Genomic DNA, 25,525 nt, shown 5'->3' on the forward strand with positions numbered 1-25,525 from the left:
ATACTGGCCACAATCTTCCCATCCTCCCTAGATACGGGGATGGTGCCAGAGGACTGCAAATGTTACATCTTTGTTCAAAAAAGCCTGTAAGGATAAACACAGCACCTACAGGCCAGTCAGTATAATCTTGGTGGTGGGAAAGCTTTCAGAAATGATAGTTACTTGGTCAAGGGTGGATTAGCTAAGGGAAGCCAGCATAGATTTATTAAAGGCAAATCATATTTAAGGAACTTGATTGAATTTTTGGATGTGGGGTTGATGAGAGTAATGTGATTATTGTGATGTAGAAGGACTTCCAAAAGGCATTTGATGGAATGGCACATAATAGGTTTTCCAGCAAAATAAAAGCCCATGGAATAAAAGAAGCAGTGGCAGCATGGATACAAATTTACTGAGTGACCGGAAGCAGAGAGTAGCGGTGAATGATTGTTTTTCGGACTGGAGGAGGGTATACAGTAGTCTTTCCCAGGGTCGGTACTAGGACCACTGCTTTACTTGATATACATTAATGACTTCGACTTGGATTTACAGGGAACAATTTCAAAATTTGCAAACCTAGAAGTGAACTATGAGAGGATAATGATAGACTTCAAGAGAACATAGACAGGCTGGTGGAATGGGTGGACATGTGGCAGATGAAGTTTAATGCAGAGAAGTGCAAAGTGATACATTTTTGTAGGAAGAATGAGGAGAGGCAATATAAACTAAAGGGTACAATGCTAAAGGAGGTGCAGGAACTGAGAAACCTTGAGGTATAAGTACACAAGTCATTGAAGATGGCAGGGCAGGTTGAGCAAGCGGTTAAAAAGGCAAATGGGACTCTGGACGTTACAGATAGAAGCATACTGTACAAAAACACGGAAGTTATGATGACCCCGTATAAAACACTGGTTCGGTCTCTACTAGAGTATTGTGTCCAATTCTGGGAACCACAATTTAGGAAGGATGTGAAGGCTATAGAGGGGGTGCAGAAAAGATTTACGCAAATAGTTCCAAGGAGATTTGATAGAGGTGTTCAAAATCATGAGAGGTTTAGACAAAGAGAAACTGTTTCCCATCAGCAGAAACTTGATTGAGTTGCTTGACATGGGGTTGATGAGAGTATTGTGGTTGATGTGTTGTATATGGACTTCCAAAAGGCAGTTGATAGAATGGCACATAATACGTTTTCCAGCAAAATTGAAGCCCATGGAATAAAAGGGGCAGTGGCAGCACGGATACAAAATTGACTGAGTGACAGGAAACAGAGAGTAGTGGTGAATGATTGTTTTTTGAACTGGAGGAAGGTATACAAAGTGACTGGCAAAAGAACCAAAGGTGACATGAGGAAAAAATCTTTACACAGCAAGTGTTTACAATCTGGAATGCACTGCCTGAGAGTCTGGTGCAGGCAGATTCAATCGTGGTTTTCAAAAGGGAATTGGATAAGCACCTGAAGGGAAAAAAAACTTGCAGGGCTACGGGGAAAGACGGCTCTGAGTGAGACTAGCTAAATTGCTCTTGCATAGTGCCACCGCAGGCTTGATGAGCTGAATGACCTCCTTCTGTGCTGTAATCATTCCATGATTCTGTGATTCTATAAACCAGGACACCTGAGTCAAGTCTTCCATAATGAGAAACTTTACAACTTTAGTAGAAGCCAAGACTTGAATGCTGTAGCCTTGTATTCTGTCGGATTCCCTCCAAAAATATTGAAATATATAGTGAATAGCTTATAGTTCTCCTACCCAAAAATAACAAAAGAAGAGTAGAAGATAGTACCAGTGTGCAAAAGCTCATGCATTACTCTATTTTCTGAATGGTAGCCATCACAGATGCCCACTGTGGTGCTTTGCCTTAGATAGAATGCATGAGTTGTGCTTAATTACACACTAATGGCTGGATTTTACGTCAGGCGGACGGGAGCTGGCCGACATAAAAGTTGGTGGTGAACCCGCTTCCGCCTAGCCTGGAGATCCATCCCACATTTTACGGGTCTCCAGACTTTAACTGTTCCAAGGCGGGACTTCTACCCGCTTGAGGGAGGAAGTTTGCCTCATTGAGCTGCCGGCCAATCATTGGGCTGGCAGCTCTTAGTCTTAGTGGCGCCACTGGGAGCAGTGGCCACAGCTGGGACTGCAGCCCAGCCGAGGACATGGAGCCAGGAATGCAGGTAAGTTTGGGTTGCCTCGCCGGCGAGGCAAGGCTGGTTGTTTGGGGGAAAGAAGGGCGTCTTGGGAAGTGGGGGCGACCCTCAATCAGGCACCCTGTGCCAATTTGTCAGGGCCCACCACCGGGGCGCTGTGAGCCTGCCAGCTTTCACTGGGCGACCTTTACTGGCTCCAGGACGCCCGCTTGCCACAGGAAAAATCCCCGTGGAAGCAGGTGAAGGCCCTTAAGTGGCTGTTAATTTTCAACTTACGGACCTTGATCGGCCTGGGGCGAGTGGCCCATTTTTCGCTCCCCCCCGGCCCTACATAAAGTGGGGCCGCGGTGGGAGCGGGTTGGAAAGGCCTCCCGGAGCCTCCGCTCCATTTTATATCACCCTCCCACCACCATCCGGCTTGCTGGGGTGCTGTAAAATTCCAGCCCCATTCTCTGATGCATAAAGTTGGACAGAACAAAGGGAGAAAGGAACTTGTACATATTATACAAAATAGTTTTGTACACACATACATATTGATACAAGGCCAGCAATGTCCTGCATAAATGCTGGTAATTCACTGCTGATAAATCACTTTTCCACATTTAACAGCAATTTTTCTCTGGCTATACTACTTGGGAAGTTAACATGCAGCATCATACATTTTGGAGGGATGGACCTGGGAAGAAGAAAGGTTGGAATCAGTCTGGGCAGCTCAAGTACTTCATTATCGCAAATTAAATAGCAGCATTTCAGTTCAGTTGGCTCATCTACACCCTGGATTTGAAAATGAGCTCAGAAAATAAGACAGAAATATTTTCCAAGCACTGCTGAGAACTCTGACTGATCTGCAGTAGGCCATGCTGGTTGGTTTGTAGGTGCATTGACTTACTACTTTCTTGTTCTTTGATCCACTATTAAATTCAGTTTCATTGCATATAGTATAAAATAGGTTCAATATGATGGAATGTGACCATATCATCCCAGTTAGAGAAAACACTGCAACCCACAGTCGAGATTACCTTCTTGTAAACGTTATATAAAGTGTATCAACCTTAATTCAATAAGATGGAAAACGCTTCTAAAAAATAACTGGGAGTAAAGGCTGAGATGACACAGAAAACAAAGAAATCACACTGTAGACAGCCCTTTAGATGGCGCTCATGTCCCTTCCCTCCATCACTGAATGAACTTCTCTTAACCCACTTCCTTCAGGAAATTCACTTTGGCATTATTATAATCTGTTGTAAAATTCACATGACATTGAGTATGTCCTTTGGCCTCATTGTCTATTTCTGTTTAAATAAAGAATAGTGTATGAACCTTATGCATGACACAGTAACATACAGCAGGACTCACCAGTTGTACAAATATAGGTCTCCTTTCTTTGCTGACTGGAATCAAGACTTGTCTATAGAAAAATCATGCTTGTACATAATTTTACTTTTTTGTTAGCAATGCCATTTGTCAATAAAACTGAAAAGCTGTTTCTTAAGTAGTTTTGGCAGTGCAAATGGCAGATTTACTGTCGTTTGTGGTACTTTTACTGGTAACCCACACTTTACCTACTACCTGTCACAGCACATTTCCTGCAAACAGTCACATTTGAGATGTATTTAAGATTTATGTTGTGGTTTTACCTGGTTAAACATACAGAACTTTGGCTGTTCTGTGTTAGCTGTGGCTCAGTTCTTGCCTCTGGGTTCAAGTCCCACTGCAGAACTTGAGCACAAAAATCAAGGCTGACACTCCAGTGTAGTACAGAGGGAGTGCTGCACTGTCAGAGCTGCTGTCTTTTGGATGAACCATTAAACCGAGCCCTCATTTGTCTGCACTGTTGGATGTAAAAGATCCCATGGCACTATTTTAAAGAACAACAGTGGAGTTATCTCCCGTGCCCTGGCCAATATTTATCCATCAATCAACATCACAAAAACAGATTATCTGGTCATTAGCACATTGCTGTTTGTGGGAGCTTGCTGTGCGTAAATTGGTTGCCGCGTTTCCTGTATTACAATAGTAATGACACTTCAAAAAGTACTTTAATGGCTGTAAAGTGCATTGAGATGTCTGGAGGTCATAAAAAGTGCTATATGAATGCAAGTCTTTTGTTCTAGAATATAAAGTTCCTGCTCTGGGCTGATTTGAATTGCTAATTTTTTCTCTCTCTCCCCATAAACTTTGCTGACTAAAGGCTTTTCAGTGCTCAAGAATTTCATAAGTCAATTGTTATGGTCAAGTGAGGAGGGGTCGAAGGGCTTTCCGCTTTTCCCTCGCTTTGACCACAACAGGCATAATTCTTTCTTAAAGTGGATGTACTGGCCAATTCAGTAGGTGTTTGATTACTTACTTGATATGATTATAACAAGAACCAATCGGACATGTTTTCTTGAGTTAACAAAAAAAGAGGTTAACTTTATTGTACCTAAACCGAACTAATGAAAATAATATACTACATGCCAACTTTCACTCACACACACACACACAAACACCAGTAGGTTACAGAGTGGGGAAAGGTAGATCGGTTGAGTTAGAGTCCATAGAAAAAAAGGTATATAGTCTATGGAGTTTGGTGATTAAGCTGGTTTCTAGCTGAATTCAGTGGTCTTGAGGCTTTTAGTTTGAAGTGGTAATGACTGGTTCGGTGGGTCTCTTGGAGACAGCGATATGGATGATTTCCTTCAATGGGATTTCTGATTGTAGACAGAATATGCAAAGGGGGTCATTCAACAAGCATGATTTGAAAGCTATCAAGCTGGAATGGAGAGAGAGAACCCCCCACTTGGGTCTGCACATGTCAGAGTCCAGAAGCTTCTCCTCTGCTGCAGAAAGGCACAAGCTTAAAACCACAGATGTGGAGGGGCTTGTCACATGACAGTCACTCTGATTCAAACATAGTAGTTAGCAGTATTTCTTTCTTGCTAAAAAGAACTTCCTGGGTCTTGGTTCTTGCTGGGAAATGAGCAGACATTCCCTCTCCATCTCACAATGTAGGATACAGTTTTGCAAATTTGGTGGCCATCCTAAACTGCTAGCAAAGTCATCTATTTTTATCTGTTCTTTTTAAAATTTCTTCAAAAAAATATAAATTCATATCTCCAGGCAGTGGATTAAAGAAAATCATCATTCAACAAAGCCAGTTGGTGTGACACAATCTATTAAAAACATGCAAAGAAATGTAATGGAGTGTGACTAGTACTGTCCTACCAATTTGTTACTGAATTCATCCCAATTTCAGAGTCTAAGTCAATAACATAACAACAGGGTGTACAGATTGTTCTAGAATCAATCCTTTTTTGCCAAAAATGGAAGACTAGAAGGCACTTTGATACTGCATTGGCTAAATGCAATTTCTGCAGGCAATATAAAGAAACTGAACTTCAATGAGGGTCCGACATCCCACTCCACCAGGAACCGAGAGCCTGGAGCCAATTATGAGAGATCAGCACATGCTGATTCAGTGTGGCACTGCACAAACACAACTAGGAGTGTCTAAGCATGTGCAACGACATTCTGAGTTTTGTGCGCTGTGTGAGTGAAGTACCAGCTGTTTAAATGCCCTGTGTTGGAGCTCTTTCTGAGTACAATAACAACACTAGAGCTTGTCAGCAAGATCCTAACAGTAACCTAAGGACATTACAGTACATTTGGGGGGGGGTCACCTGTGGAATTTTAGAGGCGGCTGTTGTCCACCAATTTTAGAGTGTCTGATATCTCTCTCAATGTCAATATGCAACAGTAATACATGTGACCGATCTTCAGCTAATACTTTGTACTGCTTCATACTCATGTACAGGTTGTATTGTATTTGGCCAATTACCTTTCATCAGAACTGGGAAAAAGTTAGAGATGTAATGGGTTATAAGTAAGTGAAAGTGGGTGGAAAAAGAAAAAAAAAGGTCAGTGATAGGGTACAGGCAAGAGAGGTTAAATGACAAAAGGTTTCACGGCACAAAGCCAAAGGGAGTGGTAATGAAACAAGTAAAGAAACAAAAGAGGAAATAAGTGAGAAACAAGGCTAATGTTTCGGGTCGATGCACTTTGATCAGAACAGATTCTGTTTTTCTCTCCACAGATGCTGCCTGACCCACTGAGTATTTCCAGCATTTTCTGTTTTTATCTCAGATTTCCAGCATCTTCAGTATTTTGCTCTTGCATATGTGTCTAGAGGAGGTGTGAATGACAGAATTATGAACAGCTGCTGTTCAAAAGCAAAGAGAAATAAGAGAGAAAAACCCAAACCAGCTGGTGTTCTTGTTTGCTCTTGTTTCTCTTTTTTCCTGTTTTATTTGCTTTTGAACAGCTCCTGTTCATCATTCTGCTAGTCATACCTCCTCTAGATACATCTTTTGTTTCTTTACTCCCTTTGGCCTTGTACCATGAACCGTTTTATCATCTAATCTCTCTTGCCTTCCACCCTAACACAGACCTTCCATTTTGTTCTTTTTCCCATCCTCCCTGCTTTCATTTGATTAAAATCTATTACATCTCTAACTTTTCCCAGTTCTGTTGCAAGGTCATTGACCTGAAACGTTAACTCTGTTTCTCTCTCCAAAGATGCTGTCAGACCTGTGGAGTATTTCCAGATTTTCTGTTTTTATTTCAGATTTCCAGCATCCGCAGTATCTTGCTGCTGTCTCATATTTGGTTCTTAGCATATTGAGGAATGTAGATAGCAAACTAATACACCACTTTTTCCTTTTCTTCAGTGCTGTTTAGCATGTGTTAACATCTCAGTCTCTCAGTTTTTTCTTCTGTATTCCAGTGAAAAATAAAACATTCCTTTAAGAGAAATATGATGCCAGCTGTACTTTAGTCTTTCCTGCTGTCAGCAGCACATGTCTATTTTACACTAGTTGGAAGTATTTTAATTTTTTAAATATATACTGAATCAAAACAGTCAAAATAAAAAAGTTATAAGTATACAGGAACGTTATATTTTCATTAAAAAAGTCAAAATCATCTGCAACACTGAGTGTTATTGCCTTTTATTGGATCACATCCAACGTGGATATTTTGCCCATTCTAGAGTCATTTATGGCATAGAAGGAGGCCATTCGGCTGATTGCTCCGTGGAGAGCCGGCATGGACTCAATTTATTCAATCCCACTCCCGGGCCCGATCCCTGTCGCCCTGCAAGTTTATTTCCTTCAAGTGCCCATCCAATTTCCTTTTGAAATCATTGATTGTCTACATTTCCACCACTCTCATCGACAGCGAGTTCCAGGTCATTACCACTCGCTGCGTAAAACGTTTCTTCCTCGCATTCCCCCTGCATCTCTTGCCCAAAAACTTCAATCTGTGTCCCCTAGTCCTTTTCCATCAGTTAATGGAAGCAGTTTTTTCTTTTCTGACTTATCTAAGCCTGCCATAATCTTCCCTCAATCTCCTTTGCTCAGGGAAAACAACCCCAGCTTTTCCAACCTAACCTTGTAACTAAATTCCTCCACCCCTGGAACCATTATGGTAAATATCCTCTGCACCCTCTCAAGAATACTCACATCCTTCCCAGAACTGGATGCAATACTCCAGTTGGGGCTTTATAAAGGTTCAGCATAACTTCCCTGCTTTTGTACTCTATGCCTCTGTTTATGAAGCCCAAGATTCCATATGCTTTGCTAACCTCTCTCTTAATATGTCCTGCCACCTTCAAAGATCGATGCATATGCACCTCCAGGTCCCTCTGTTCCTGCACACTCTTTAGAACTGTGCCATTAAGTCTATATAGCCTCACCATATCCCTTCTGCCAAAATACATCACCTCACACTTGCATATCAATACTGTGGGTGATAATTGCTATCCAGTACATGCCAGATAATGGTGATACTTTGGAATGGCTGACAACTACTGCTCTGAAGAACATACAAAAACAGGAAGCAAACTGCAAATGTGACCATCAGTCACATCTTTCCCTAAAGTACTTTTGTCACTGAGACATACTCCCAAAACACATTACCTTAAAATGTATCTATGTGACTGTAAGAAATTGCTTTTACCTACTTTGAAGGATTTCTGAATGAGAGAATTAAAAGATGTAGATTACAGAATCACAGAATTGTTACAGCACAGAAGGAGGCCATTCAGCCCATCGTGTCTGCACTGGCTCTCTGAATGAGCAATTCACTTACTGCCATTGCCCTGCCTTCTCCCTGTAACCCTTCACATTCTTCTTTTCCGGATAACTATCTAATTCCCTTTTGAATGCTCGATTGAACCTGCCTCCACCACACTCTCTGGCAGTGCATTCCAGATCCTAACTACTTGCAATGTGAAAAAGTTTTTCCTCATGTTGACATTGCTTCTTTTGCCAATTACCTTAAATCTGTGCCCTCTCATTCTTGATCCATTCACGAGTTTTCCTCTATCTATTCTGTCCAGACCCCTCATGATTTTGAATACCTCTATCAAATCTCCTCTCAGCCTTCTCTTCTCCAAGGAAAACAGTCCCAACTTCTCCAATCTATCTTCATAAATGAAATTCCTCATCCCTGGAACCATTCTCGTGAATCTTTTCTGCGCTCTCTCCAATGCCTTCACATCTTTCCGAAAGTGTGGTGCCCAGAACTGGACACAATACTCCAGTTGAGATTGAACCATTATTTTATACAAGTTTGCTCTTGTACTCTATGCCCCTATTAATAAAGCCTGGGATACTGTATGCTTTATTAACCACTCTCTCAACCTGTCCTGCCACTTTAAATGTCTTACATACATATACACCCAGGTCCCTCTGCTCCTGCACTCTCTTTAGAATTGTATCCTTTATTTTATATTGTCTCTCCGGGTTCTTCCTACCAAAATGAATCACTTTTCACTTCTGCACATTGAACTTCATCTGCCACTTGTCCACCCATTCTACCAACTTGTCTATGTTCTTTTGAAGTTCTACACTATCCTCCTCACAGTTCACAATGCTTCCAAATTTTGTATCATCCACAAATTTTGAAACTGTGCCCTGTACACCAAGGTCTAGGTCATTATTATATATGAGGAGGAGCAAGGGTCCCAACACTGACCCCTGGGGAACTCCATGACAAACCTTCCTCCAGTCTAAGAAACATCTATTCACCACTACTCTCTGTTTCCTGTCACTCAGCCAATTTCGCATCCACGTTGCTACTGTCCCTTTTATTCCATGAGTTACAAGTTTGCTCACAAGTCTGTTGTGTGGCACTGTATCAAATGCCCTTTTGAAATCCATGTACACCACATCAACAGCATTGCCCTCATCAACCCTCTCTGTTACCTCTTCAAAAACTCCAGCAAGTTAGTTAAACACAATTTTCCCTTGACAAATCCGTGCTGGCTTTCCTTAATTAACCTGCATTTGTCCAAGTGACTATTAACTTGGTCCCAAATTATTGTTTCTAGAAGATTCTCCACCACCGTAGTTAAACTGACTGGCCTGTAGTTGCTGGGCTTATCTTTACACACTTTTTTGAAGAAGGATATAACATTTGCAATTCTCCATTCCTCTGGCACCACCCCCAAGTCTAAGGAAGACAGGATAATTATGGTCAGTGCCTCTGCAATTTCCACTCTCACTTCCCTCAGTATCCTTGGATGCATCTCATCCAGTCCTGCTGCCTTATCAACTTGAAGTACAACTAGCCTATTCAATACCTCATTATCAATCTTCAATCCTTCTAGTGTATTAATTACCTCCTCTTTCACCATGACCTGGGAAGCATCTTCTTCCTTCGTAAAGACAGATGCAAAATATTTATTTAATACCTCAGCTATGCCTCCTGCCTCCAAGTGTAAATCACCTTTTTGGTCTCTAATCATCCCACTCCTCCTTTCACCAGCCTTTTACAATTTATATGCCTATAGAAGACTTTGGGATTTCCTTTTATGTTAACTGCCAGACTCTTTTCATGCTCCCTCATTGCATCTCTTGGATCTTGGAATGTTATAGTGCAAAACAGGACATTTAGCCCATCAATTATTGAAGGAATTTTTCTCTTTGAGCCATGGGGTGGGATTTCAATTCTGAGTTTGGGATCCCGATGCTGTGTTCATTTCTGGGCCTGACCCCGCACTGCGTCAGCAACACAAATGTGTTGTTATTTTAATGTAAGGTGAAGTTAAAAGGCCCAGAGTCGTGTTCGCCATCCAATTAGTGACAGGAGGTGCAAGAAAGAGGTGGGACCTCGGAAGCAGCAGGACTGATTTCAAGGGCAAGCAGCCATTGCTGTGGTTGCTGCTTGCCTCAATCATGGGAGGAGGAGCTGAGCAGAGGGCAGTGGATAGGGAGGGTCCCCTTCCCAGGGCAGCCCCCCCAATTTTCTGAAGCCTCACTTGAGGTGCAGCTGGAGGCAGTGACAACACGGAGACGTATCATTATCCCTGCCAGTGGCACTAGAAAGCCGGCAAAGTTGACCAAGATGGCAGAGCTGAAGGTGGCTCATGAGGTCAGCAGCACAGGAGTTGTGAGGAGGGAGTGGGTCCAGTGCAGGAAAAGTTTCAATGACCTGCTTAGGACTGGCAAAACGAGTCCAAAGATAGACCCCGATGGCATGGTCCTCCTGCAGTCACCAGAATGCAAAAGACAGGGGCATCCTGAGAGTGCATAAAGTTCTCCTGACCATCGGAGAGATTTTTCTTTTATTCTTTCACGGGATGTGCGCGTCACTGGCTAGGCCAGCATTTATTGCCCATCCCTAATTGCACTTGAGAAGGTCGCGATGAGACGCCTTCTTGAACTGCTGCAGTCCATATGGTGTAGGTACACCCACAGTGCTGTTAGGAAGGGAGTTCCAGGGTTTTGACTCAATGACAGTGAAGGAACGGCGATATAGTTCCAAGTCAGGATGGTGTGTGGCGTGGAGGGGAACTTGCAGGTGGTGGTGTTCCACGCAACTGCTGCCCTTGTCCTTCTAGGTGATAAAGGTCGCAGGTTTGGAAGGTGCTGTCGAAGGAGCCTAGGTGAGTTGCTGCAGTGCATCTTGTAGATGGTGCACACTGCTGCCACTGTGCGTCAGTGGTGGAGGGAGTGAATGTTTAAGGTGGTGGAGGGGTGCCAATCAAGTGGGCTGCTTTGTTCTGGATGGTGTCGAGCTTCTTGAGTGTTGTTGGACTAACAATTCTGTTAGTAACATCCTCAAAAAACTCCAACAGGTTTGTCAAACACAATTGAATCCATGTTGACTATGCCTAATCTGCTCATTATTAACCAAATGTCCATTTATCACATCCTTTAGAATAGATTCGAGCATTTTCCCTACTACTGATGTAAGGCTTGCAGGTCTGTAATTCCCTGTTTTCTCTCTCCATCCCTTCTTAAATAGTGGGGTGACATTTGTGACCTTCCAATCTGCAGGAACTGTTTAGAACCTACAGAATTTTGGAAGATGATCACCAATGCATCCACTATCTCCATAGCTACCTCTTTCAACACTCTGGGATGTAGAATATCAGGTTCTGGGGACTTGTCAACCTTCAGCCGCATTAATTTCTCCAATACAACCTTCTTACTAATACTAATTTCCTTCAATTCCTCATTCTCCTTATTCCCTTGGATCTCTCATTCTGGGAGATTTCTTGTATCTTCCTCAGTGAAGACAGACACAAAGTAATCATTTAGCTTCTCTGCCATTTCTCTATACTCCATTATAAATTCTCCTGACTCTGCCTGTAATGGACCCACATTTGTCTTAGTCAAATGTTTCCTTTTTAGGTACCTATAGAAGCTTTTACAGTTCATTTTTATGTTTTTTGCAAGTTTACATTCATATTCTATTCCCCTTTTCTTCAAGGAAGACTTGTACGTTCCCATTTCATCATGGAAAAAGGCAGGGAATGGGAAATAAGGGCTAGCAAAGCAAAGGAGTATGCTGGGGACGAGTGTGTCAAGTGGAGACTCTGGAGCCTTGCTGACTTTTGTTCTTAACGGATGCTTGCTCTCACTCAGATGAATGAGTCTCCTCTCCAAATGTCCTATAGACTGAGTTTCGTTAAGGTGAAATGTGTCTGGTGTCATGCAGACCCCCACCTGCCAAGAATGCGGTATATTAATTTTGTCATATGAACATCAATTTTAAACTGTTGCTGCAGTGAGGAAATGACTTGTTTGAAGATCACCAGACACTTGGCTGGAAGAACATTTGCATACTAAGAGACAGTGCTTGGAGACACAAAAGAATTGCTCACTGATTCAATTAACAGAGATTGGGCTGGGCAATGGTGATCCACAACTTGTCGGGTGTAAGAGACAGCACTACACCCCCCTCACTGAGAGCTTTGAAATCTACAAACGCTGGAGTGATTAAGCAGTTAGTAACATGACTAACCTGCTGGCCAACTTGGAGTTTTGAATTGTGCCACACAGAAAGGGACAGGTGGCAGTTTGCAACTGAAGCTGGAACAAGAAAGCCTCTCTCTCCTGGCTGTCTCTCTCTCGCTTTCTCCCAAGCCACTGGACCCACGGAAGATATGTAAACCTCAAGAGAGAAAAGACTCTGACATCGAAACAATTTGAAACATGAACTGGGCGCCAACGAACAGCAGGACTTACCAGCATCCAAAGACTCCACATTGAACTCAAAGGACTGTAATTATAATCTTGATATTGCCTCAAATTTCCCCCTTTATTCTTTTCTACTTTTTCTGTCTCTATTTGCGTGTGTGTTTATCGTGTATGCATGCTAGCGTGGTCATGTCGCATATTCGTAGTCGTTAACTAGATTAGAGTTTAAGATTAAGAAACTTCCACCTTTCTTGTTTAAATCTAAGGAAACCTGTCTGATTTCTTTGCCTTACAATTGGAACAGTGAACAAGGATTTGCTGAGGGGGAGCTAAAACAGTGTTTTAAAAATTAAACCCTGTTACGATTAAACCAGGCAAAGGCTGAGAGGGAACCCCGAGACCCTTTCTCACCTAATCATAACACTGGGATCAGAATGGCCTAGCCTCCCTGCCATCCTGATGAGAGCTCCACCGCCTAACACAGTGACATCCCTGCAAAGCATGGGAAACATTCTCCAGTTCTCCTTTACCTCCTCCTCGTCCTCCTCCGAGGAGCTGAGCTGCTCCAGCGCTTCTCTCTCTTCAAAGACCATACCTTTCTGGAGGGCCATGTTATGGACAGCACAGCAGCCCCTTAAGTGAGTGTACTGGAGGGCACCACTCGACCAGTCAAGGCACCTGAACCTCATCTTCAGAACGTCAATGGTCTGCTCAATGATGACCCTTGTGCTCTGGTGGCATCAATTGTAGTGTCTGTCAGCCTCTGTGGCAGGGTAACACACCGGAGTCATCAGCCATCTCGTCAAGGGATAAGCCTTATCTGCTAACAGCCATCCATGGATTTCCTATGCCTCCATGAGGAGCTGTTGGAGGATGAAGGCGTAATGGCAGCTTCCTGGATAGCATGCAAACAAACACCTACACAAAGCATTACTGAATGTTAAGGAGTGGAAGCCTTCCTATTCAGGAATCCCCGTGCCTTGATGGCCACTTGAGTACAATCGATGATCCCAGCACCTAAGGGAATCCGGCAATGGAGGCAAATCCTCCTGCCCTTTGAGCTTGAGTACCGCTATCCACCTCAAATTCAATGTATTCCCCTGCTCTTTTGAACTGAGCATCTGTCACCTCCATAATGCAATGATGTGTTGCTGCCTGCGAGATGCCACCAATGTCTGCTGCAGCTCCTTGGAAGAAAGCAGTTGCAAAAAAGTGCAAAGCCGCTGTAACTTTAACAGCCACAGGAAGGCCCTAATGATGGTTCCTGCGAACCCTTGGATGACACTCAATGAGGGCACACAAGTCAGTAACCATCTGCCTGGACAGGCGCACCCTTCTGCGACACTAATGCTCCGACATGTCCAGGTAGCTTCGCCTTTGGCGTAGACCCTATGCTGAGGATATTGCCTTCATTACCTTCCTGTCCCTTGTTCCCCGCCCCCTGTTGCCCAGGGTCTGTCTCTGCTCCTGCAGATGCTGCTCCTCATAACTAGTCGATCCTGTCTCGGAGTAGCTTAATCCCATTTCCTGTTATGTCCTTCCTTCCTTTCAATTGGAATGTGGAGTCATTTTGAACCCCTCTTCTCAAGAACCCATGAGGTTTATATGCAGAAGGACCCATCCAACCCCCAAAGCCATCCCATTTAAAATGCCCTTGTCGAGAGTGAAAGGATATTGCAGATAATTTTCCTGATGCTGTGCAACTGGTTGCCTGTGAATGGGGGCCTTCTCTGAGCCTTCCCTCTTCAATGATGCTTCTTGCTGTTGTCCCACCATTCTGACTCATCCCCGTTGCGTAAGTACCTCCTCCTCTCTGTTGTGGTTGAGACCCTGCGTGGATCCCATGCCTCAACGAAAATTCCAAATTGGCTCTTAACAAGCAGAAAACAAGCTTGTTAAAAGCCTTAACTGGCCATTTAACCATTTCGGGCTGGCTGCTTCTTCCAGCTCTCCTTGATGTCTTTTAAACTTTGAGCGTGTCAGTTTCTTGTCGGGAAACCAGCACACCAACCCAAGGGAAGGGTTTAAGCGCCTGCCCGCTTCCATTCCCGCCCTCGCACTGGAATCAAAATCCTGCCTATGTAGTCTAAATGCACTCTCCTCCTTGCTCCCAGACTGATATTCCTTTTCAATCAACTATCTAATTCCCCTATGAAAGAATTTATGGACTCTACTTCAACAGGGTTTGTGGTAGAGAACTCCACATTCCATTTTGTCACACTTTATTTCAATAAGGCAGACAATTTGAACGAGACATTATGAACAGAAAAATTAGCCAACACTTAGCAATTAACAGTCCTGATGTAAACTTTTCAAAAATAATACAAGTTTTCACACTTATGTGGCATTAGTGTATATTCTCCACAGGCCATTTACGGGAAGGTAAACAGACAGCCTACTTATGCATAACTATACAGTAGTTTACATGCTTCAGATCCAGGACATCCATGGATTGGGAGCAGCATTGCTAGATAGGGTGCAGAAGCGCTAATCCATTTTTTCTAGCGGTCTTAGGTTTGGTCACTGTTTCAGTAATACCTGGGGAATCAATGGTGCCGTGTTCCTATCGCCATTGTTCCACCCTTTCTTCTGCAGAGATATGGGGCTGAATTTTACGCCGCCCCAGTGGGTCGGATGGTGGCGTGAGGGAGGATAGGGGCAGCGTAAAATTGAGCGGGAGGCTTCAGGAGGCCTACCCACCCCGCTCCTGCCTCCGGTCAATTTTAAGGTGGTCGGATGGGGGGTGGGGAGGGGAGAAACGGCCCGCCTGAGGCCAATCCCGTGGCAAGCAGGCGTGCTGGGGATGTGAAAGGCCGCCCAGCGACAGCTGCCGGCCTTTCCGTGCACCAGGTGGGAGGGGCGGTGCCACAGCAGTCGGGCACAGAGTGCCCAATTGAGGGCCGCCCCCGCCTTCCAACCCATCCCTGGGACCTAAGACGCACCCCCGTCCCCCCAAACGACCATTCTAGCCTCACCAGGGCATGGCCGATCTTACTGGCGAGGCATGCCCAACTTACCTGAGATCCTGGCTCCATGACGTCAGCTGGACTGCAGTCCCAGCAGTGGCCACCATTCCCGGTGGCGCTGCTGGGACTAAGAGCTACCGGCCCGCTGATTGGCTGGCAGCTCACTGAGGCGGGACTTCCTCCCTCAAGTGGGTGGAAATCCCGCCTCGGGACAATTAAAGCCCGTAAAATGCGGGACGGATCCCCGGGCTAGGTGGAAGTGGGTTCACCACCGACTTTTACGTCAGTGGCGAATTCTCGTCTCCCTAAGGTAAAATTCAGCTCATGATGTGGGGTTTATTAGATGAGACCTGTTGTAAAAGCCTCCAAGAAGGTGTTGTAGGTTTGTTTGCTATGCTGCCATCTTTGTTAGTCTAACTTAGAGAGATCCTGTAGCCTAGAGTAGTTAGAACATTAATATTTATTATTGTATAAGTATGTACATCTTCACACTAGTCTGAGTGACTCCTCTAAAGCCACGCTGCATCCAGCTTCAAGTCTCTCTCACATGATCTCTTACATCATCATGTATTCTTTACATGCTCTCAAGATTAACCCTTTCAGACCCTTATACTACAGAAGGGAGTCCAGAATGTTTGACACCTGCCTAGTTTCAAATGGAGGCCTTACAGCATGTGCCCATGGTGCCTCATCCACAAGTTTGTTGTGGGAGGACTAAGGATTCGCACAGTGGATGGGTGCACTATCCTGCTGCTAGCAGAGAGAATTATGCTAGTCTGTACATCTCTGATGGAATTTGCACCTCTGGAAAACAGGGCATTCCACCACCCTCCATGTCAAGACATTTTTCCTCACTTACAGTCCCCTCTCACTAACGTTTCACCAACCAGTGGAAATAACCTATAAATTATCTTACAATCCTGAAGACCTCGATCAGATCACCCCTTATCCTTTCAAATGTGTCTAATGATTAAAAGTCTAACTTCTCAGTGCAATTCAAAACAAGCTTTCTTCCTGTTCCTGAGTTATCTATTACACTAGTTACTGCCAGGTCAACCTTTTCTGCCTCTCTGTGGGGAAGCCATCGGCTTCTGCTTTGCACTATCTGCTGATAGTATGGCTAAGATCAGAGGCTTGTTTGAAATTGTAGATAAATTTTCACACCCTTTATATCACTGTGGTTTAGAACGTTGCCAATCCACAATTTAATTTTTAAAATAATATTGCATGTTCATTAAGATGTTGGGAGTTCAGTACTGGGGCATGGAGCACTTTTTCACTTTGACATCCATGGTCCAGTTTATCAAACACCTCCCAACCTAAAGTTCCCTCCACTCAGTCCCAACAATTTGTCTTGCCTGTCACCTCAAAAGAGCTCCTTCTAATCAGTGTGAATTTTACCATTTCCTGTACCAACCATCCTTGTGACCTTTGAGTGTTTCAGCACAAGTGTACAGAATGACATTTGGTGCTATGGTTCTGTGCTCACTAGAAACTGAGTTGAGACCAATCAAAATAATTTTGCATACGACCTTTGCAACCAGAGCAAAAGGAGTTTTGTTCCATCTGTCAGGGCTGAATTGAACCCAGTCCAAGGGTAAAATAACACACATGCTCACTCGGTTCCCAATATTACGTAATTAATTCAGACAGCTGCATTGAGAAACACAAGCTTCTAATCACACAGAAAACATAGGTTAGTATTTTAATGCAAACAATCAAAGGTATTTCCTTACCCAATGAGGATTCAGATGCAGATGAGGATCTATTAACGCTGAATGCCATATCAGAGTCACTGTCATAGTGGGAACCACCAGGAGAACCTGAAGGAGACACATCTACAGGGCTGGACTGAGAAGTACCTGTGGCGGGGATATTAAGGCACATTAACTCCAGTGAGTACAGTTCCATTCAGTACACATTTATGTTGCAGTTCTCAATGCGCACAGGAACATTGGTATGATATAAATTCCAGTGCAAATGCACATTGTAAATGTTTATTTTCCTATATTATGACATAATTTTGGATAACTGAAATAACTAAGTAGAACTTCATATTGAACCTATAGCAGTTCCAACTATATTTAGTGCTCAATGCTAACATAAGCTGAGGGTTGTGGCAGCACTGAAAAGAAACATACGTATCATCTTACCCATCCTATTTATCTGTCTGTATTGGTAATAAATGTAAGAACAATCAGAGGTCATTTTGGCACCAATCCAAGGCCAAGTGCAGAATGGCCAGATGGAGACGAAAGCTCTCTCTACTCTGTCCTAACAATGTGCATTGACATTAAGCTCAGGGGAGTACCCCCCAATGCATCAGTTAACATCTATTCTGTACCAGCTCCATCGTACTTTGTACTCGTCATTAAACAAAACTGAAGTTTGTGACAGCACCAAAAGGAAAACTATATCTGGTTTTATTCCTGTTATTTGGCCCAAATGTATTGGCATCCAACAGGGCTTTATGATTTGTTAACTTTATCAACGATTTTAGGGATTTTAATCACAAACCAATTTAACTTTTTTTCAACTAAATACTTTTTCAGTGATAGCTCCGCAGTGTCTGGCAATATTGGAGGCATCATCATCAAGTTAACATTAAAACTGAGGTCCTCTCTGTCTCCTCACAGGAGGATATAAAGCTTAATTATAAAAATTATTCACATCAAACATTCATGGCCCGACACACATGAAATATGGAAACTCTTTAATCTGCCGTTAGTATCAGCCATTGTTTAGTGGTAACACTCTCACCTCTAAGTAAGAAGGTTATGGGTTCAAGTCACAATCCAGGGACTGCCACTCCAATGCAGTACTGAGGGAATGTTGCAATGCCAGAGGAGCAGTCTTTTGGATGAGACATTAAACTGAGTTCTCTTCTGCCCTGTCAGGCGGATTGTAAAGATCCCATGGCACTATTTTGAAGAACAGTAGGGGAGATGTCCCCGGTGTCCTGGCTAATATTTATCCCTCAACTAACACCTAATGACATGCATAAAGGATTGCGACTTAGATCTTGAATTGACTTTAAATGTGTTAAATACTGAATAGCTGCAATCCAATGTCATTTATTTATTTTTTTATTTATTTAGAGATACAGCACTGAAACAGGCCCTTCAGCCCACCGAGTCTGTGCTGACCAACAACCACCCATTTATACTAACCCAGTAATCCCATATTCCCTATACTAGGGGCAATTTACAACGGCCAATTTACCTATCACCTGCAAGTCTTTGGATGTGGGACGAAACCAGAGCACCCGGCGAAAACCCACACAGACACAGGGAGAACTTGCAAACTCCGCACAAGCAGTACCCAGAATTGAACACGGGTCCCTGGAGATGTGAGGCTGCGGTGCTAACCACTGCGCAGATAAGTAATTGAGCATTCACTACAAAAATGTCTTCAGTGATTTGCACTAGCTGCTCAGAAGATCTAATTTCTTCAGCATCAATGGACATTATAACAATGGATGCAAAAAGGGTGTGTTCTCTAAGATAATTTACAGTGCAAATTTTTAAGTTCAAAAGATCGGTCTTAAGCCATCTAATGCCTGACAAATACATATGCAAAATTTTCTTTTCTTTTCTGGGATTGTTTGAAACCTGAAACACTCATTTCCAAGCTCTGTTAGCTGGAGGAACAGGCAGGTTAAAAAAACTTCCTTGCACAACGCAACAGGGAACTGGTTAAGAGAAGACTTAAAGGTGACCCAACTGATGCTTTCAAGAACATGAAGAGCACTGGGTAAATTAATATAGTTAGACTGTTCACCATGGTGAACTGTTCAAAATTTGGAAATAGGCAATCAAAAGAGGAGGAAGGTATTTTACACAAAGGACAATATTTATGAAGCATGTTATCAAGGAAGGCCATTGAAGGAAAACAGCATTAAATGCTTCAAGAGGAAACTTTGTACTTTTCTGGAGAGGAAAAACATTGGCAGAATTTGGTTGTATTGAGATCAATCATGGTCTTTTTGGATTTAATGGCTTTTTTCCTGTTCTTGGAAACTCTGGGGGCAAAACAGACAGGTTAAGTGGTAATGTGAGAGAAAATTAGCAAGGATCGTGAAGGGCAATAAAAAGGCTTTCTATAGAAATATTAGCAGTAAGAGTGTAGTCAAGATAGGACTAGACCCAATAAGAGATGAAGGAAAGAAGCTTATAGTAGAGTGTGAGGTAATGGCAAAGATACTAAATAAGTACTTTGCCTCAGTGAAAGTTATTATTCAAAGAGATGGTCCTAAGAAGTTTCTAAAGCTTATAACAGATAAATTACCAGGACCTTGTGGTTTATATCAAAGGATTCTGAGGGAAACTAGGGAAGAAATAGATGAGGCTTAGACTATAATTTTCCAAAATTCTTTTGAAAAGTAAATTGTGTCAGAGGATTAGATGATGGAAAATGAGGCTCTATTGTTCAGAAAAAAGAAACTGAGATAAGCCAAGCTGGTTAGTCCTACTTCAGTTGTTGGTAAACTGCTCAAGTCTAGCACACAATAGAATTACTAAACAGGGATTTCTGAAAGGTAGGTCATGTTTGAACAACCTTACAGAATTCTTGGAAGAAATAACAGAGGACACATAAAAGAAATGGATGTGGTCTATGGAGATTTTAAAAAAAACATTTGATTCGGTACTATATAAGAAATTTATGGAAAAGTAATGGCATGTGAAATTAAAGGGAATGTGGCCAAAAAGATAGAAATATGGTTGAACTTTTTTTTATCGCAACTCCACCTTCCCTCACTATCCTCATATCACTCGATTCCCCTAGAGTCCAAAAATATTTTGATCTCAGTCTTGAATACACTCAATGACTGAGCATCCACAGCTCCGTGGGGCAGAGAAGTCCAAAGACTCAAAATCCTTTGAGTGAAAAAATTTCTCCTCATCTCAGTCCTAAATGACTGACTCCTTATTCCGAGACTATGACCCCTAGTTCTAGACTCCCCAAACAGGTGAAACAGCCTCCTGACTTCTACCCTGTCAAGTCCCGTAAGAATTTTATATGTTTTAATGAGATAATATCTCATTCTTCTGAACTCGAAGGACTATGGCCTATCTGCTCAATCTCTCCTCACAGGACAACCCCCTCCTCCCAGGAATCAGTGTAGTAAAACTTCTTTGCATGCCCTATAAAGCAAATATATCCTTCCCTAGGTAAGGAGACCAAAACTGTGCACTGTACTCTCGAGGTGTGGTTTCACGAAGGCTCTATATAACTGTAGTAAGACCTCTTATACGCCAATCCCTTTGTAATAAGGGCTAACCTACCATTTAGAAAGATACAATGAGCACTGTATTTTTTTTATTCTTTCATGGGGTGTGGGTGTCGCTTGCAAGGTCAGCATTTGTTGCCCATCCCTAATTGTGCTTAACAACTGAATGGCTCAATAGGACATTTCTGAGGGCAATTAAGAGTCAACCACATTGCTGTGGATCTGGACTCACATGTAGGCCAGACCAGGTAAGGAAAGTAGATTTCCTTCAGTAAAGGACATTAGTGAACCAGATGGGGTTTTTATGACAATTGATGAAAGCTTCATGGCACTATCAATGAGACTACCTTTCAATTTAATTGAATTTAAATTCCACCAGCTGCCATGGTGGGATTTGAACCCGTGTCCCCAGGGCATTAGCCTAGGCCTCTGGATTACTAGTTCATAAGGGTCAGTATTGCAGCTACTTTTATTTGCTACTTAAATAATTTCTCTCGACTTGTAATTCAAAGAACAATATCAAAATTTATTGATGACACCAAATTGTGAAGTAAGGTAAATTGTGATGAGGTTTGCAAAAGATTGCAGGAGGAAATACATAGGCGATCAGGGTAAGTGGTAGATACAGTCTATCGTAGAAAAAACTGAATAGATTTTGGAAGTAAATATAGGAGAAGAAATACACCATAAACGGTTCAATTTTAAATGGAGTAGAAGAGCAGAGGGACATAGGTGCGCACACTAATCGTTAAAGGTGGGACTACAAGTAGATAAAATCAAACAAAATCCAAGATTTGCATCTGGGACTTAGAATTCAAAAGCATAGAGATGATATTGAACTCGTACAAGACCTCAAGTTTGGCATTCCATTCCAGAAAGGACTAAAAGCAATGGAAAAGATGCAGTATAGATTTCACTAGGATGTTGCTAGGATAATGGATTACAGTAGTGGGAAGACTAGGGAAGTTGGGTTTTTAGTTAAATACAGTGGATGATTTTAACCTCCTCGTCAAGAAAGGGGTGGGAGTTGAGATGGGGGAGGCAGTCATGCAGCATTTCTGCTCCTACTCCCACTCCCTCTCTTATCTCAGGAGTGGCGCAGGAGGACTGCCTACACCAAGAGGCCTACTTTATATTGGAAAATTATAGCCCAATGATGTGATGGGAGCTGCAATGACCTATTATCTCTGGATTCAGGAGCCCTGCATGGGGCCAGCCCTGACAGCTGAACTGCAGAGTGGTCAGAAGAAGCAAGTTTAAAAATGTAACTTTCCTTGGACCCCTGTGGGCCAGGGGGAGAAGCAGTGCTTCCCGAGCCACACAAAGTGCCCTGAGACCCCACCCCCACCCCACAACCCTTTCCTTACCTCTCCATTGCAGCACCTGTATTGGCCACCAACCTCCCTCCCCAGCACTAACTTTATGCAATTGACCATTTTCTTGGGGCCCCAGCTTCCTCAGGCTTCCGACTCAATTATTGGTCCCATTCGCTGGTCCTGACAACACTCCCAATGGTTTCTGGCAGCAGGCAATCCTGCTTTATTCAAATGAGGACCAGGAGCTAAAATGCCCTGGCTTCATGCTGAGCTCCCCACAGGGGATTCCCTCCCAGCCCATATCCTGCCCACCCTGAGTGACCTCCATTAAAATTGATCCACATAGTTGAGAAGGGTAAGCAGCAACAATAGGTCTTTGATAATGAAAGGGTATGCTCAGATAAATAGTGACAAGATGGTTTCCACTGACTGGCAACATAGCAACAAGAGGAAACAAGTGTAAGATAATTACAAAAAGAATCAAAGGGGAAGTTGGAAAAAAAAATCTATGGTTCGAATTTAGAATTCTCCACCACAAACTGTTGTTGAAGCACAGACCATCAATTATTTTTAAATGGAATAAAATAGCTGCTTGAAAAATAGCTTACTAAAGGATATGGGGGATGGGATGAAACTAGGCCGTCATGTGCAGAAAAGAACCACCACAGATTTAAAGGGACAAATGGCCTGTTCCTTTGTTGGAATATTCGATGATTAAACAGGTAATTCAGTGATCCTAGCATTTCAAATGTGTGTTCCTTCCACCGCCTTATACAGTCAGGCTAACAAAATTTTGCTGATAATTTTCCCAGTGATTTAATGGTGAAAGTCACAGCCATTACAATAACAGGACACATTTAAATATACAAATAATACACAAGGATATTTAAATATCCTTGATGTATATATGCTGCCAAAACAAAATATTTTGCTTGCTTATAGAAATTTCTATACGAGGTCGAAAAAGAGCTGATTAAAGTGTCTTAAAGAATTGCAGTTCTATTTGAGGATTAGCATTCTACAGGATTCATTCCAATACCTCTCAGAGACAATTATATGTTCTCAAATGAATTTTGAACAGAATAATACTTTGGGTTGTATCCCCACTTTCGTCCTGATGGTTATGATTCCTGCAGCAACTGCCCAAGCATTTCATGTATGTGTGTGTCCAATCAGCTAATCAATGAGCTGAACAGCATCATTTCCATGGCCAGCAACCACATAAGCGTACTTCCAAAAAGGATCACTGAGCAACTAATAGCAGAAACCCCAGCCAAGTTTCCTCTCCTTAGCCCTGGAGTTCTTCTAGCCTGTCTAGTTCAGAATACCATACAGCAAAATTTACCCATTGAGCCAAAGGAACTTATTTTCATTTATTTTAATAAAGAAAAAACATCAATGTATGCTTTATAAGTCATTTTGAAACTATAATTTTAGTAGCCTTTATACGTGGAATGAATAAGCAAGTACGTGTGTACTTACCCAGTATCCTTAGCTGATTGACCACTCCATGTAAGCTGAAGAACACCCACAGTGACTGAGTGGTGTCCACATACACCAGCATCCCTATGCTTATTCCATTAACATGATGATGGAGCTCACCATTTGGTAGAATGGTGAAACTGAAAATATCACCATTGTTGGGCGCTGAAAATCCTCTGTATACTACCCAATATTCCTTACGATCAAGCAGGAAGTCTGGATCCGCTGGGAGCTCATTTATTCGCAGAGTGCTGGGGTCACATGATGTCACACCAAAGAGCAGAGAACCGTAATATGGCAACCCTAAATTCCCCACCTCCACATACAGGGTCTCCCCAGTATGCAAAGGCCGATCAGAGAACACCAGGGTCCTAGTACTCTCCTGCCAGTTTGTGCATGCTCCCATTCTGTCCTGAGAAAGGGTGACATCAGGCCCTCGTATATGGTGAAAGTGAAGGTCGGTGTCGAGAAAAGATGGCAGGCCTCGTGAGCGAAGCCGTCTGTTGGTACAACATGGTAAATTATGATTGTCTGGTGCAAGGTTTTGAACTTCACCTAAATTTAGGTTTGTGATTTTTGCCACCACAACACTGTTCTCCAGTTCATTATTATTGAAGTTGGCATTGTCATGACTGGTCTGAGGAAGGCAACTGTTTAGTCGTGCTGTGTTGAGTCGTGCTGAAGTTATGGTTTCTGCAAACATACTCTCTGCAATAAAAAAAACAAAGGGAAATCATTACTGGTGTTACATCTTTGATCAGTTAACATTTCTTTCTAAAGACATGTGCAATACTCAGAAATATTAAAAAGGTAAATTTGCCCAAACTTCACTAACTCTTATCAGAACTACCAATTAACACATACATATTTTAACTGTGTGCATCTGTCCCTCTACATTTTGGTCTGTCAGATTAGATCCAAGGAAGAGGCATATAAATTTGCCAGGAAAAACAACAGACCTGAGGATTGGGAGCAGTTTAGAATTCAGCAAAGGAGGACCAAGGGATTGATTAAGAAGGGGAAAATAGAGGACGAGAGCAAGCTTGCAGGGAACATAAAAACTGACTGTAAAAGTTTCTATAGGTATATGAAGAGAAAAAGATTAGTGAAGACAAATGTAGGTCCCTTACAGTCAGAAACGGGGGAATTCATTATGGGGAATAAAGAAATGGCAGACCAACTAAATGCATACTTTGGTTCTGTCTTCACAAAGGAGGACACAAATATCATACCAGAAATATTGGGGAACACAGGGCTTAGTGAGAGAGAGGAACTGAAAGAAATCAGTATTAGTAGAGAAATGGTGTTGGGGAAATTGATGGGATTGAAGGCCAATAAATCCCCAGGGCCTGATGGTATGCATCCCAGAGTACTTAAGGAAATGGCCCGAGAAATAGTGGCTGCATTGGTGGTCATCTTCCAAGATTCTATAGACTCTGGAACAGTTCCTACAGATTGGAGGGTAGCTAATGTAACCCCACTATTTAAAAAGGGAGGTAGAGAGAAAGCAGGGAATTATAGACCAGTCAGCCTGACATCGGTAGTGGGGAAAATTCTAGAGTCCATTATCAAAGATTTTATAGCAGAGCACTTGGAGAACAGTGGTAGAATCGGACAGAGTCAGCATGGATTTACGAAAGGGAAATCATGCTTGACAAATCTACTAGAATTCTTCGAGGATGTAACTAGTAGAGTTGATAAGGGGGAGCTAGTGGATGTGGTTTATTTGGACTTTCAGAAGGCTTTCGACAAAGTCCCACATAACAGACTAGCATGTAAAATTAAAGTGCATGGGATTGGGGGTAGTGTATTGCGACGGAAAGAAAATTGGTTGGCGGACAGGAAACAAAGAGTAGGGATAAATGGGTCATTTTCCGAATGGCAGGCAGTAACTAATGGGGTACCGCAGGGATCGGTGCTGGGACCCCAGCTATTCACAA

The 25,525-nt window shown here is 42.7% G+C and overlaps 1 protein-coding gene across 3 annotated transcripts in view; it reads right to left on the bottom strand.

Moving 5' to 3' along the window:
• neurl1b (neuralized E3 ubiquitin protein ligase 1B) overlaps nucleotides 1-25,525 on the bottom strand; it is a 95,917-nt gene that overhangs the window by 11,879 nt on the left and 58,513 nt on the right. For 2 of the 3 annotated variants that reach the window (XM_068043414.1, XM_068043412.1), the window contains 2 exons: nucleotides 23,586-24,293; nucleotides 17,294-17,419 (listed from right to left, as the gene is read on the bottom strand). In XM_068043414.1, the coding sequence (XP_067899515.1) occupies nucleotides 17,294-17,419; nucleotides 23,586-24,293 (834 nt within the window). The remainder of the gene's footprint in view (nucleotides 1-17,293; nucleotides 17,420-23,585; nucleotides 24,294-25,525) is intronic. The other variant, XM_068043413.1, reaches the window with a different exon arrangement.

Source organism: Heterodontus francisci, chromosome 12 (genome assembly GCF_036365525.1).
Source record: "Heterodontus francisci isolate sHetFra1 chromosome 12, sHetFra1.hap1, whole genome shotgun sequence".
NCBI classification, from domain to species: Eukaryota; Metazoa; Chordata; class Chondrichthyes; order Heterodontiformes; family Heterodontidae; genus Heterodontus; species Heterodontus francisci.